At 42.4% G+C, this 15,837-nt stretch overlaps 1 protein-coding gene across 3 annotated transcripts in view; it reads right to left on the bottom strand.

The window, feature by feature from the left end:
* SYT16 (synaptotagmin 16) overlaps positions 1–3,420 on the bottom strand; it is a 197,609-nt gene extending 194,189 nt beyond the window's left edge. Inside the window, exon 1 of one of the 3 annotated variants that reach the window (XM_077941105.1) lies at positions 3,082–3,420. Coding sequence is in view for 1 of the 3 variants with exons in the window: in XM_077941108.1 (XP_077797234.1) it covers positions 3,082–3,208 (127 nt within the window). In the remaining 2 variants the exon portion in view is untranslated. The remainder of the gene's footprint in view (positions 1–3,081) is intronic. The other 2 variants (XM_077941108.1, XM_077941107.1) reach the window with 2 other exon arrangements.
* Positions 3,421–15,837: the final 12,417 nt, after the last annotated feature.

The raw sequence follows: 15,837 nt of genomic DNA, 5'->3' as shown, positions 1-15,837 counted from the left end.
AGCTAGTTTCAAGTTTTGGAACAGATTTAAAGACAGCATACAGCCAGGCATGGTGTCTTACGTCTGTAATCCCAACACTTTGGGAGGCCAAGGTGGGTGGATCACTTGAGGTCAGGAGTTCAAGACCAGCCTGGCCAACATAGGGAAACCCCGTCTCTACTAAAAATACAAGAATGAGCCAGGCGTGGTGGTGCATGACTGTAATCCCAGCTACTTGGGAGGCTGAGGTGGAGAATCTTTGAATCTGGGAGGCAGAGGTTGCAGTGAGCCGAGATCATGCTACTGCACTCCAGCCTGGGTGACAGAGAGAGACCCTGTCTTAAAAAAAAAAAAAGAAGCCAGGTGCGGTGGCTCAGCACTTTGGAAGGCCAAGGCAGGTGGATCACCTGAGGTCAGGAGTTCGAGACCAGCCTGGCCAACATGGTAAAACCCCATCTCTACTGAAAACACAAAAATTAGCTGGGCATGGTGGCAGGCGCCTGTAATCTCAGCTACTTGGGAGGCTGAGGCAGGAGAATTGCTTGAACCTGGGAGGCGGAGGTTGCAGTGGGATGAGATCATGCCATTGCACTCTAGCCCAGGCGACAAGTGAGACTCCATCTCAAAAAAAAATAAAAATAAAAAAAAGGAGACAGCATACATTTTGCAGAAATTATTAATATGTCATATTCGAAAAAAATAACGGAGTTGGAGGGCATATATTTATATGGATATGAATGACAGCAAGTAAAAGTAGAAATAGCTACCATAATGGAAACATACTTGTCAAATTTGGAACAGACAGCTTCTGTTCCGTAAGACTAACCTTTAAATGAACGCAAACAGAAACTGAGGACTCACTCAAATTGTACAACAGCCTCTGTATTAAAAAGCAACAAAACCAGTGTGATGCATGGTTTGGCATGGAGCATGACTACGGACAAGGCACATCAGAGAAGGCACAGCTTAGAAGAGAAAAACACAGGGACAGAAAGACCAAGGACGTCGCTAAGTGCTGCCAGAGCCATTCTTGATTAAAGCCTCCACAAATATTCAGTAAAGAAAAATTCTTAGCTAACTCGGGCCATTACAAGCTATATTACATATAATTTGCTTCCAGTTTTACAGTAGTGTGGTACATTGAATGGTAGACCCAGAAAGACATCTCCACATCCTAACACTCATCATCTGTGACTACGAGCTTACTTGGGCAAAGGGGGTCTTTGGATATGTAATTAGGTTAAGCAGCTTGAGATAACATTGTCCCAATGAGTCCCAAATCCAGTGACAAGTATCCTTCCAAGAGTCACACGGAAAAGACACACAGGAAGGAGAGAGGAAGACCATGTGAAGATGGAAGTAGAGACTGAAGTTATGTAGCCACAAGCCAAAACACAACTGGAGCCATCAGGGGAGATAAACAAAGATTCGCTCCCCGGTGCCTTCAGAGGGAGCATGGCCCTGCCAACACCTTAATTTCAGACTCAACTCTAGAACTGTGAAAGAACACATTTCTGTTGTTCTAAACCACCAAGTTGGTGGTAATTTGTTATGATGGCCACAGAAAAAAAGTAGTATATGCACTATATACGATGGAATAGTATCTCTTATGGAGTTTTAAAATAAGAACATAAAGTAAAAGTTGCATGTAGTCTAAAGTACCTTGAAAATCCCCTCTGTCACTCTGAAAGTACTCACAAAAATATCCATTATGGTTCATTTTGACTTTGTGCTTAAAATGAATTGATGGGGCCAGGCACGGTGGCTCACACCTGTAATCCCAGCACTTTGGGAGGCTGGGAGTTCAAGACCAGCCTAGACAATATAGGGAGACCCCCATCTGTACAAAAAATTAAAAAGTTGGCCAGGTGTAGTAGCATGTGCGTGTGGTTCCAGCTCCTTGAGAAGCTGGGGTGGAAGGATCACCTGAGCCCAGGAGTTCAAGGTTGCAGTGAACCATTATCACACCACTGCACTCCATCCTGGGTGATAGAGCAAGACTGTCAAAGAGAAGAAACAAAAGAAAGGAAGAAAGAAAGAAATGGATTGCTGCTTTTTGGTTGAGCCACAGTCACCAGATGTAGAAGCTAGCTTGCATTTCAGGAACACTTACCAAAAACTCCTGTATCTCTCAGTATTAGATTTTCAATCAGAAAAAGATGTTCATCACCTGAAGGCAACATGGAGCTCAGACTACCAAGAAAGCAATACAATCAGACCTTTCTTCCAACCCTGCTCAGTTTGGAGCAAATGTTCATCAAGAAAAATTAGAAAACAAAACTGTCCACTTATTAAAATTGTGCTCTCCATTTTATTTCAAATTAAATGAACCCCATTAAGTTAGATGTCCATCTAATTCCTATTCCCAATGTGATATAATCGAGTGTTTTCTCATTTTATGGAACCTAAAAAAATACCTGAAATGACTTTAAAAAAACAAACACAGGCCTTTCCACAGAATATTCTGATATAATAGGTCTAGGAAAGTCTGAGAATCTGTATTTCTAATGAATGGCAGATAATTCTTATGATCAGACAAATGTGTGAATCACTGACTGAGTCCATGCCATATGTTTGATTCTCTTCAATCTGGCTTATTGTCTTTTAAGTCTCAAAGGAACACTTTGTGAGTTCACCAAGCAACTAAACCTGGTACACCTAAATCAACTTTGCAGTTAGCACACTGGTGGAAAAACTGAGAAAAGGGGAAAGACAGGTAAACAGCAGCCTTTAAAGGTCAAAGGCTGGTCTTGTCCTACAGGGGTGGCTCACCACGTACTCAGGTGAGGACTGTGAAGTATAGTATTAAATGATCAACAGGCTCTTAAAGTTGCAAGAGCACGGCTGCATACACACCTCCACCTAAACACACACAAAAAGTCTCTCATGCTCTGTCTTCTTTGCATATGGTCCTAAAGATCCTGCGGCACCTGAATCTCTTTGTAGGAGCATGACATAAGCTCACTTTATTCAAGTGATATTTCTAAGAGTTAAGAAAAAATTGTGGAGAAAGGATATTGTGGTAGCCAGTCAGCCTTTAGGATGCACCCCGCTGGGGTTCACATCCTTCTGCATTCTCTCCCCATATTGTGCCAGGGTTACCTGTGTGATTCGTAGGATACGGAAAAATTGATGGCATGTCATTTCCGAGGTAGGCCATAAGGAATACTGTGGCTTCTGCCCTACTCTCTCTTCTGGATCCCACACTCTGAGGAGATGTAGCAGCCATATTATGAGCAGCCCTGTGGAGAGGCCCACACGGTGAGCAACTGTGGCCTCCAGCCAACAGCCATGTGTGTGAGTCTGCTTGCAAGTGGATCCTCCGACGCCAGTGGAGGGTCTAACTGCAGCCTCAGACAGACCCTGAGCCAGAATCACTCAGCCAAGTCACTCCCAAATGCCTGATGCCAAAACCTGTGAAATAATAAAAGTTATTTTAAGCTGCCAACTTGTGGGATAATTTGTTACATGGCAAAAAGATAATTAATGCAGATTTCATTTATTAATGAAGTACATTTTCATTGGCAATAATCACTCATAAGAACGTCATCTCTAGTTAATATACACGTCTCACTCAGGAAACACAAGCAGGTGTTTTACTGAAAACACTCAAAGCAACCATAACCAAGAATAAAATGATCAAATATTTAAAAGCTATTTGCATGATGCACTTGAACTCAAGTTTCGATGAACCAAGCAGCTATTGAAGGAACTAAATCACTCTGCTCAGCTCACCTTGCCTTTAGAGCAGTTCTTTTAGTTGTAATGACAAAGGGAGCTTGTCTCTGCCTCGACTAGGCTTTTGGAGCAGAAATTCCAGGTATTTTTTATAGCCATCATAACTTCTAGCACAGGGTATGAATAATAGGCATTTAAAACAGTAATTTACCTGTAAGATGATTTCTAATTTTTAGAATATGAGCTCTGTGAGACCCAAAGTGCTGTGTGTCTCATTTACCATTGTGTCCTCAGAGCCTTGTGGAGCTCCTGGTGCATCATGGACAGAGAGTACAAGTACTGGGAGGGAGGGAGGGAGGGAGGGATAGAGGGATCGACCGAGGGAGGGATGGATGTATAGATAGATGGAAGGAAGGAAGGAAGGAAGGAAGGAAGGAAGGAAGGAAGGAAGGAAGGAAGGAAGGAAGGAAAGAAGGAAGGAAAGATGGATCAATGGCTGGAAGGATGGACGGAAGGATGAAAGGAAGGAAGGACAGAAGGAAGGAAGGAAGGAAGGAAAGAAGGAAGGAAGGAAGGAAGGAAGGGAAGGAAGGAAGGAAGGAATATTTTTAGTTATTTAGTGTAGCTGTTTATTTATATCATTTTAGAATTTTCACATCGGAGCTAGGAGCAAGAAGAAACTAAAACTGCATACTCTAGTGCTTAGGAAAGTACTGAACATATAGGAGATGATTTACAAATATTTGCTTCAGGCCATGAAAATAAGAGAAGGAAAACTATACTAAAAAAAGCTGAAGAGCGAGAAAAGAATCTGAAATGCTAAATCAGTGAAAAATCCTTTTTAGCCAATATGCTACAAACAGTACAGAGCCCTAACAAGAATATTCGTATTTACTCAGAAGGCTGAGATGGGAGGAACGCTTGAACCCAGGCATTCGAGGCTACAGCGAGCCATGACCGTACCACTGCACTCCAGCCTGGGTAACAGAGAAAGACTTTGCTACTAAAAAACATAAGGAATAATTAAATGAGGAAAATTATTTTATGGCTCACTGCTTGTCATTCTAGAACCCTCCCACATTCACCAGTAGACATAGCCCTCTCCCCTTCTCTGAGGAAACTGGCTGTCTCAAATTCCCTATCAAAACACACTGTTTTAAAGAAAGTGTTTTACTTCTTTGTTAGTTAGGGAAGTACTAGCTGTGGTAATAGCTAAACTCTAATTCTCAGTATCTTAACATAAAAGAAGTCCATGGCTGGGCGCGGTGGCTCACTTCCCAGCACTTTGGAAGGCTAAGGCGGGCGGATCACGAGGTCAACAGCCATGTGTGTGAGTCTGCTTGAAAGTGGATCCTCCGACGCTACTAAAAACACAAAAATAGCTGGGCGTGGTGGCACGCGCCTGTAGTCCCAGCTACTCAGGAGGCTGATACAGGAGGATCGCTTGAACCTGGGATGCAGAGGTTGCAGTGAGCCAAGATCGTGCCACTGCACTCCAGCCTGGGCAACAGAGCAAGACTCCATCTCAAAAAAAAAAAAAAAAAGAGAAGACCAATTGCAGCAGAAGGTAGAAGTGGAGGAGATCTGTGTCACATAGTTTTTCAAGGGCTAGACCAATAGAGACACTGCTATCTTCAACCCTCGACTTCCAAAGAGACCTGCGGTGTGGACAGTCTGCCAGCAGGTGTAAGAAGGGGGCAAGGCAAGCAGATAATTACACAGAAGATTGTCATAGGCTGGGCTTGGAAGCAGCTTACAACACTTCCAGCCACACTCCACTGGCCAGAACTCAGTCATATGGCCCCAGAAGCAAAAAGATCTGGGAAATGCAGTTCCTGCCTAGACGGCCACTTTCCAGCGATAACGTCACAATAGTTTGGTGCAAAAGTAATTGCGGGTTTTGCCAATAATGGTGCAATTACTTTTGCACCAGCCTAATAAAGAAAGAGCATGAACTTTGGAGGACAGCTAACATCCCTACCCATGAATATTTATTCACACAAAGATTTTAATACTTAATAGTAGCTTAAGTCTTCTCAAAGATTTGTTTGCAGAAATCATGATTTTAAGCTAAAAGAATGATTTGGATGGAATTTCAGGCATCTGAGAATTGTGTTGGGTTTCACTCATCTTTATGGCCCCAGGGCATAAGTCAGTGCAGGTAGTTCCTAGAAATCAGGTTATTGAAGGAACAAGGAAGAAGTATAAGGGAAAGGTTTTCGAAGTGGGATATAAGTAAATACATGATATTCTATTCTGACCCCAACCGTAACAGAAGCAATTAGATGGCAACACAAGTTTTAGGCCACATAAGAAAATGTGCTCATGATTATTCCTTCACCTCCTTTGAGTAAATGTTAATGATCTCCCTCTTCTAATAATTGCTATGTTTCTAACCTCCCAGAGGTCCTAGAGGTTCAAGTGAATTATGATTAGGAGCTGCTAATTATAGTCATGAGATATAGGGAAGAAAAGACAAAGGGAAAATTCATAAATATTATACATGTGACAAAAGTGGGCCAAAGCCTTAGTCAATCTGCCTTCAGAGGCCCAGTGAGAAGAACGCAATATGTCAGTGGGCATTCTCAAAACCTTGACTTCTTCCAGCTATTCAGGCACCATCTCGGTGAGTAGAAAGTCAGTGTTCAAGGACACACAGATTTACTCTTTCCTTGGTAGCTCCCCTTTATCTGAAATCATTACAATCATTAGCTCCACACGTACCATTTCCAAGACTCAAGACTCAAACCAGCAAAAGCCAGCACTCACAGCTCTTCATAAAAGTTTAGCCTAAACATGAGAAACACAACCTCATAACATCACGGGAATGCAAAGCAGGCCTCCAAGGTATGGGCAATCCCAGGTTTGCATTTCACATTACACTGAGCTGCTCCTGCCAAGGCCCTGAAAGGAAGCTGGCATCTGCCTTCTATGGTATGCGGAAGCCGACCCCATACCTAAGGGAAAGGAGTCCAGTTGGGAGGCAGGAAGTGAAAGAACAAGGCAAGTTTTGACTTCCTCAGTGTTGATAGTCCTAAATCAAGTCATGCATGTGGTATAATAGAGGGCATTCAAAACCCCACAGAAGGGGGAGACCCAGGGAAAAGCCAAGGATGGATAGTTCCAGTGGTATCAAGCAGTTGTTGGTTAATGACAGGGAGTGCATAGGATTCGGCCAAGCATCCAGTTTAAGCAGTATACAGGAGAAAAGTTGGGGTCCCAATCACTCCTACGATTGGGAGTTTGTAGGAATAGACTGAAAAGCAGGGCCAACTTCTCTCAGGAATTACTGGCACTCTCTCATTATTGATACCCTCGAAGGACATGAGGAAGCCCACAAAGTCTTCAGTAGGATGCTGATCTACAGGCAAGAAAACCAATTCCAATACCTTCAGCAACCCAGCAGTGGTTACCTTTATACCAAGCTCCTGCCACTGGCTGGCAGCTAGCAAAAATCATGCTTACTTGTTAAAGCTTATGAATTTATCTAAACAACCACAGCAAAGACCTGGCCAGGACAAAGACCAATAAAATGTTGCCAAAATTACCCATAATCTACTTCCTATAATCTTAACCCACTCATTCCACAGTTTCCATACCAATCAAAAAATGAATATTTTGTAAATATTTATTAAGCCCAGTCATGTTCTAAGCACTAAGGATATATTAGTCAACCAAACAGGCAGAGTTGCTGCTCCTGTGGAATTTACATGATATTGAAAAGAAATCCTAATCTACCTTCTCCTTCATTCATAACCTAATTTAAAAAGCACAGCCCCCTTCTTTCCTTTCACAGGTTACTATCTCATGAAGGGAGACAGATATTTACCATACATTTAATGAGGGCCAACTATGGGAAAGAGGAAGCGGCACAAAGATGAATAAGGTGGAAGCCACAGTCTACTGGGGGAAATCATGCATTTACAAAAGGTTACCAAATAGCCAGGGGTTACACAGGTTTTATTGTGCCCCACACTAAAAAAAGAGACATAATGAAGACTTAACCCCCACCTCCCACATTAACTCAAAATGTGGCCTTATTTGGAAATAGGGTCTTTGCAAGTATTAGTAGTGAAGATGAGGTCATATTGGAGTAGTGTAGGCCCCTAATCCACTATGACTGACGTCCTTATAAGAAGATGGTCCCGTGAAGATAGCGCCATCATGGAGAACACTATAGGACTACAAAAGCAGATACTGGAGTTCTGCAGCTGCATGCAAGTCAAGGAATGCCAAATATTGTTGGTAAAAAACTGATATGATTTGACTGTGTCCCCACCCAAATCTCATCTTGAATTGTGGCTCCCATAATTCCCACGTGTTTCAGGAGGGACTTGGTAAGAGATAATTGAATCATGGGGGCAGTTTTCCCCATATTGTTCTTATTGTAGTGAATAAGTCTCACGAGATCTGATGGCTCTACAAGGCGAAACCAGTTCCACTTGGCTCTCATTCTCTCTTGCTGCTGCCATGTACAAAGTGCCTTTTGCCTTCTGCCATGATAGTGAGGTCTCTCCAGCCACATGGAATTGTGAGTCCATTAAACCTGTTTCTTTATAAATTACCCGATCTTGGGTACGTCTTTATCAGCAGCATGAAAATGAACTGATAAAACAACCAAACCACCAAAAGCCAAGTTTCAGAAGAAGCATGACCCTGGGACACCTTGATTTTGTACTGCCAGCTCCCTGAACTGTGAGAAAATAAATTGCTATTGCTTTAAGTCACCCAGTTCTTATGCTTTGCTATGGCAGTCCTAGGAAATGAATATACTAGCGAAGCGTTATAGCATAGCTAAGAACAGGCTATGATGGGAACACAGAGGAAGAAATCACTTAACTGTACCTGTAATGGGTGAGGAAGGCTTTCCACAGGAAATGCTATTTGCATGGGGTCTTGGAATATAATCAAGACTTTTATCAGGCACATGGGAGAAGTCAAACATGAAGGTCTTTTAGGCTGTGCCAAGGATGAAAATATATGGCCTTTTGAGAGAACGGCAAGTAATTTGGAGGAGCTGCCAAATTATAAAGCACTTGGTATGCTCTAGGCAATTTCCTAAGGGGCACATAGAGAATGAATGGAGGTAGACAACTACAGGGAGGAGTATAAAGGGTGGACAATACAACTGGAACATAAAATTAGACCCCAATTATGTTGGCACAGCAGGTAATAGGAGACCTTTCAATAATTATAAGCAGGCCTAACCCCTATAGTCTCAGCACTTTGGGAGGCCAAGGTGGGTGGATCACCTGAGGTTAGGAGTTCGAGACCAGCCTAGTCAACATGGCGAAACCTTGTCTCTACTAAAAATACAAAAATTAGCTGGGAGTGGTGGAGCGTGCCTGTAATCCCAGCTACTCTGGAGGCTGAGACAGGAGAATCACTTGAACCCAGGAGGTGGAGGTTGCAGTGAGCCAAGATTGCACCACTGTACTCCAGCCTGAGTGACAGAGCAAGACTCAAAAAATAATAATAATTATTATTATAAGCAGATGAACACTATGATCATATTCTATTTTTTGACAAGATATTTCTGACAGTGGTGTGCTAAATACACTTGAAAGATGAAGACCAGTTACCACACTGCTCAAACAGATCAAGAAGGCTCAACTAACACATGGGGATACAGGGGGAACCCAGAATTATTGAGAGGTAGGACAGACATCTGATGAGTGTGTAGGGCATAGGAGACATGAAATAAAGTCAAGACTACTTAAGGGTACACACTGCTACCCAGAATGCAGAGTTCAAAATCTGTCTCAGCCACTTACCAGCTGTTTGAGCTTAGACAAGTTGCTTAACTTCCCTCGTCATTTCCTCACCTGTAAAATGGAGATACTAGCAGCAAAGGATGGCTGGGAGGATTCAATGAGTGAATATATAGAAAGTGCTTAGGAAAGCCTGGTACATATTAAGTGCTTTGTATTCGCTGCAGCAGCAGCAGCAGCCATAGGTACACAGGAGATTCTTGGGCCAGGAAGATAAGGATTGTATATTTCCAAAACAACATGTTTTAAGAGAGCACACAGGAAGAGATTCATTCCAGGTGAAGACAAACTGGTATTAGAATAGATAGTGCAAAGACACACCAGCCAGAAAGGGAAGGATAGATTCGTTAGATGCTGAGGAAACCTAAAGGTGGCTGAATAACGAGGAGGAGCTATCACAGGTAAGTCAGAAGGGAAATCGGAAGGCAGGATCACAGAACCCTTCCAAGACCATACCAAGGAACCTACACTGCAGTCAACAGGCTTCGGAAGCAGAGCCCTCGCAACCAAGGGGTCTATGTGGCCACCTGGCGTCCAGTCCACCTTCTTTTGGTAAGAAGCCCCACACACCTATTTCCTTGAGGAGTTGCCTCTTCTCCACTGGATGTCCTTGCAACTTAAATCAAGAGGCCTTGCCTTCCCCTGACCAGAGGGTGGGTACATAGTCCAAGCCAAGCCAAACAGGCCCTCCCTCCTTCCTGGAATGGAACTGGGAGGACAGTGTTGAAAACACCACGCAAGGCTGGCATTCACAGGCCCCAGTGAACCATTGAGTGATTCCTGCCTCAAGACCTTCAGTGCTACCTGATCCCTGCCCTTTCGGAGCTGCTTCTCTCTCCTGCAGGCCCTCCTCTATTGTTCCAGTAAATTCTCTTTTGATTTAAATTAACAAAAGCTAGTGTCTGTTACAAACCACCAAAGATCCCTTACATCCTAATACAACTCCAATAAATGGGCCTTCCTGGAAATGTATTTTCACAATAGAAGTACCAATAAGAAAATAGTAGCCAGGCATGGTGGCTCACACCTGTCATCCCAACACTTTGGGAGGCCGAGGCGGGTGGATCACCTGAGGTCAGGATTTCGAGACCAGCCTGGCCAATATGGCAAACCCCCGTCTCTATTAAAAATACCAAAACTAGCTAGGTATGATGGCACCTATAATCCAGCTACTCGGAAGGCTGAGGCAGGAGAATCACTTGAACCTGGGAGGCAGAGGTTGCAGTGAGCTGAGATTGCGTCACTGCACTCCAGCCTGGGCAACAGAGTGAGACTCCATCTCAAAAAAAAAAAAGAAAAGAAAATAGCAGAAATTTATAGGATGACACTTACTGCCTGGCAATCAAAGTCACTGCCTGTGGGCTGCCTAAGCTATGAGGTTGGAACCAGCTCTTTCTTCTTTCTCTTACAGAAACTTGAAGCCTAGTTGTATTAATATATTCCATATTCAACAGTGTATGATATGTGATAACAGAAATTGTAATATGACCTAGATTTCTTGCCTTCTGTCAGTCATTTTATCAATCCCTTTTTCCATTTTTTAGATAGACACCAAGAAAGGGGCACTTTTTGGGAAGTGAGTGCTCCCTTCTGAACACAGTTCCACCCTGGGAGATTCACTGATTGATTTCCCTCATCAGTACCTCACCATTGATGTTAAGAATAAAGGAACCTCCTCACATCAGCTCATCTGTCTTTCTGCTCTGAGCCCAATTGCTCCCCAGGGCTTTGTTCATCTCGAATTCAGTTTCCAACCAACAGGCCTTCCGGCTCTGCCTAAGACAGAGACCATTCTGAAGTCAAATCTGTATTTCCACCAGAATCAGCCATCTGATTCTTTCAAATTCTCTATGAGCATGGTTGCAATGCTCATGATGCTACATTTGAAATTAGACAAAGGCATTCTTCCCCTTACTGATGCTTTGTACCTTTCAAATTTATTCACTCAACCAGCCCATACTGAGTACCTTCCATGTGTTAGGAACAAATGTAGGCAGATTGTTACATCCCTGGAGGGAAGTGAATATTATTCATTATGTATCCCATGCCTAGCAAAGCACCTGGCACATGAAAAGAGACGCAAAAAGGTTTTATTGTCAAAGGAAAAGTTTGCTTCTCTAACAGCCATGGGCAAAGCAGATTTCAACGGCCTCTCCTAGGGCCCTATCTGACCCTCAAGTATCAGGGTACATGGAGCAAATGGGACTCTGGAGTCATGCTGCCTGGACTGAAATCCTACCCTACCCTTCTGAGTAGGTTACCTAAGGCTAATTACTGCACCTGTGAAAGCCTTAGTTTTCTCTGCAGAATGGGATTAGTAATACCTGCCTCACAAAGTTATTAAAATAATTAAATGGGAAAATGCATGAAAATCATATGCAGAATACCCAGTACAAAATATAAAATAAATGTGACTGCATCTGGACAAATTTTACAATCACAAATTCCAGTGTGCAAGAAACATAACTTATTTCTTATAACTCAATTTAATTTCTGACTTTGACCCTCCATTCTGCCCAATATGAAAAATAAAACTCGATTACATAGAAAAATAAAGTCTTCTTCGTCCCTCTCTTCTCTGGAGTTGTCCCTAATGGGATCCTGTGTGGGCCTGCCTCATCCTGTGCTGGACCCGGACACAACTTATCTCATCCAGTCCCTGGTGCAGACAACAGGATTCTCAAATAGCTCCCTGGAGCAACATGTTGGCACACTCTGAGCAGAGACCATCCCTGTTACATCTTTCCAACACACATCCCCCTGTGCTGGCTGGAAGAACCTTGGAGGTTTCAAGTGTACACTCTCAGCTGGTGTCTGTGCCCACTGGAAGGAGTCTCATGAACTTTGGATGCTCTGCAGTTCCAATCTGTGCAGATCTTCGGGACTTGACCCAGCCTAGACGCACCTCAGTGCTGTTTCTACTACACAGCAGTACCATCATGGACCCAGGATTTCCTCCATGAGATCTGACATCTCCCCAAACCTCACCCAGGATGCCAGACACAAATCTTCTCTACTGTCATATTTCTAAATCGAATGGGGTGGAGGGGATTATATTCCCGCAACCCCAAAACTTAGCTTGAGTTGGAGATTCAGAAGAGCAGGGAACACACACAGTGAGAGAGGTCTCTCTTGTATGCCTTGTCTACCTCTCTTCTCTCTTTTCCTGGTTAGAAGGTCTATATTTACTCAAAAAGGAAAACTAGGATGAGGCAGGAGTGGGGTTAGGTGGGGAATTACAGGGAAGAATTCAATTATAGAGAATTATTCTGACTGTTCACGTTTATTTCCTCAACCTTTGTTTCACTCCTCTGTTTTGCATTTAGAAGCTAAAAATTGGCACATTTTCTGCAATTTGCCCCTGAAAACTCCTTTGGGGGTAACAGGCAGCTAGAGATGGTTAGGGAAAAATAAAAAGAACCAGAATATTAATCTAGTCATTAACCTCTGACATTATTAAGACAAAATTGGAACTTGGGTTCAGGTGTAGAAATCCTCATTTGATTTGAGTAACTACAGGAAAAACCACGTGTGCAGCAAGTGCAGTCCTAAGAGATGTGGGGTTCCATGACTTTCAAGCAAAGCCTGCCAGGCTCAAGAAGGACAGAAGACCCAGGAGCTCCAGAGGGCAGGGGATTCAGAATGAGAGGACAAGATCTGACCCAGTCCCTGAGCCAAGTGTGTCTATGGGTTCCAAATGGCTTTCATTTTTCTTTTATCTCCCAGATGGCTTCTGCTTGCCTCCCTCATTTTGCAAATACTGAAATTTCTTTGGTATCTTCTTGACTTGGGGAGCAAATCAGCTGTGTGAGTCTTTAGCTATGCAGGAGCTCCCTGAATCACATATTCCAGGACTGTTAGCTGCTATTTAGTTTTCATCTACAGATGGCTTCATAAAAGCCATTCTCCTTATTCTGAAAAAAGTCCAAGTGGTAGTTAGATATTAATTTAAGATGCAAATCAGGTTATGCAGGTGGCATAAAATAACAGCAGGCTTTAAGAACCACAAATGAGGGGTGGAACTGACACAGCACCATGCACTGGTTGACGGAAGCACAACTTCTCCCATCCGCTTTCCACAAGATCGACACCTCCACTGTGAGGCCGTTTTGCTCTTACCTGTAAACAGGGTAAAGAAAATTCTAAACACAACGCTATCTCCTTAAATTCCTCTTCATTTCATGCTGCATCCACATCCTAGACCAGGGGTCAGCAAACTTTTTCTGGAAAGGGTCAAACAGTAAGTATTTTCGGTGTAGGCCATATGGTCTCTGTTGCTACTCCTCATCTCTGCCAATGTGGTGTGAAAGTAGCCGCAGACAATACGTAAACAAGTAAGCATGGCTGTGTTCCAATAAAACTTTATTTATAGACATTGAAACTTGAATTCCACATAATGTTGACATGAAATATTCTTCTTTTTTTTTCCACCATTTGAAACTGTAAAAACTATTCTTTGCTCATACAAAGCAGACAGTGGAACAAAGCCCAGAGGCCATAGTTTGTTGACCTCTGTCTTATATCATCACAATTTAATAGGATAAATCTCAGTTCTAACAAGCAACTAATTCTAGTCCCAAGTAATACATAAAAGGAAACTTTATTAACCATTTCTTTTTGAGTATTTCATATGGGAGGAGGGGGCTAGAGTTTACATATTTCTTTATAAATAATGCAAAATTATAAGATGAGAATCTAAAGTGCATAAAACAAACTATTTTCAAGCCCAACATATATAAGTGAAAACACTATTATATTCATTTTTTTAAGTCTGACAAGGTCCCTATTTGGCATATTTTACTGGCCTATATTGAATGGACATGTATTCAGTCCAAAAAACTCTATTTCTTTATGTAGTCTACAACCCAGAATTTTCATTAACTCTTTCTGGCCTTACCACAACCACCCATTTTCAGTCTGAATAGGTAACTGGCCATACCCAAGGATTTTGTTCCAGAACAACTGTTAAGGCACAATTTTATGGTTGATAAAATACTTGAGCCTTCAACTGGTCCTCTCTGTGCTATGACTTTAGGAGCATTTCTCAAGGACACTCTATTCTCTTCCCAAATCCCTTTCCACTATGAGTAGGTATGTGGAAATGAAGTAGGCAATTATGTGATAAAACCTCACTTCAGTTTGGGGACTCCAGGACAAAGGGGTTTGTATATTACTTCCCAGGGTATAGCCCAGGGGACCTGTAAACTTTGCAGGAAGAACTGGTCCAGTTTGGTCCCCACAGCGGTGAGTGAGTGGTGTATGGGGGCAAGAAGCCTTAACTGAGCCTCGCAAACACAAGGCCAGAGAAGATCTGGAAAATTCTGACCGGTTTCTACCCATCCCATCCCCCACACCCACCAAGTCCAAAAAAAAATGGCTCCAAAGAGGCTAGCCGAGATCTCAGAGAGGTATAAGGGCAAAGGCCAAAGAACAAACTGCAGTAATGACAAAAGAGCCCAGCACAAACAGAGGATAATCATGAACCACATTGTCCCCACCCATACTGCCAGGCTGGAGGTAAACCCTAAGAGGTTAGCTCTGAGGAGAAGAGAAGTGATCAAAGAAAAAAATTCCTAAATAACTAATATTTAGCTAAAAATGCAGAATAAATGTACCTTAAATTGACAAGATTAATTTTTTTTTTGCAATTCAGAGTAATAAAGACTCAAAAATCCAATTAATTCAGAATAGTAGGAGTAACTGTGGTAGTAATACAAGAGTAACAGTAGCAGTAGTAGTAACAATATAGTAGTAATACATAGTAGCAGCAGCAACAGCAGCGGCATCAGTGGTGTGGTAGTAGTAATACAATAGTTGGTAGTGGTGGGGGTAGCAGTAATAGTAAAATACAACTCATATTCATTGAGTACTTTCTATTTGCCAGGCCCTGTTTTAAGCATTTTACATGAAACTACTCATTTAATCCTTACAACAACCCTTTGAAACAAGTATTTATCTTCATTTTGCAGATGAGAAAACTTAGACACAAAAAGGAACAGCTTGAACAAGAAAAAGATTCAATGAATATTTGCTGAGCCGAAAAGTGGACACATTTATGAAATCAAACATAAGCAGGAAGTGGTACCCACACAAAATCAGCAAGGTGTGGGCATCCCAAAGTCATCGACAAAGTTTCTTGGTGCTCTAGATTTGCAAGCCAGAAGGATTCAGCATTAGAGGAAGAACTTTGATTTAAAAAAAAAAAAAATAACTAAACAAAAGAGATAAGGATGGGAAACCATCAGAGGTTGTTGTCAACCCACCTTTGCGATCTAATCATTTCCTCCATTCCTTCACATTAGTTCACAACGGATTCCTTTATTCTTCCTCTGATATAATGCCATTAACTATATCAACTTCCAAAAATGAGGTTACTAGAGCCCCCGTTGTTTCTGCCGTTCTGCACTAC

Source organism: Macaca mulatta, chromosome 7 (assembly GCF_049350105.2).
Source record: "Macaca mulatta isolate MMU2019108-1 chromosome 7, T2T-MMU8v2.0, whole genome shotgun sequence".
Classification (NCBI taxonomy): Eukaryota; Metazoa; Chordata; class Mammalia; order Primates; family Cercopithecidae; genus Macaca; species Macaca mulatta.
Note: the sequence above shows the minus strand (reverse complement) of the source record. Positions and strands in the feature narration are given on the sequence as shown.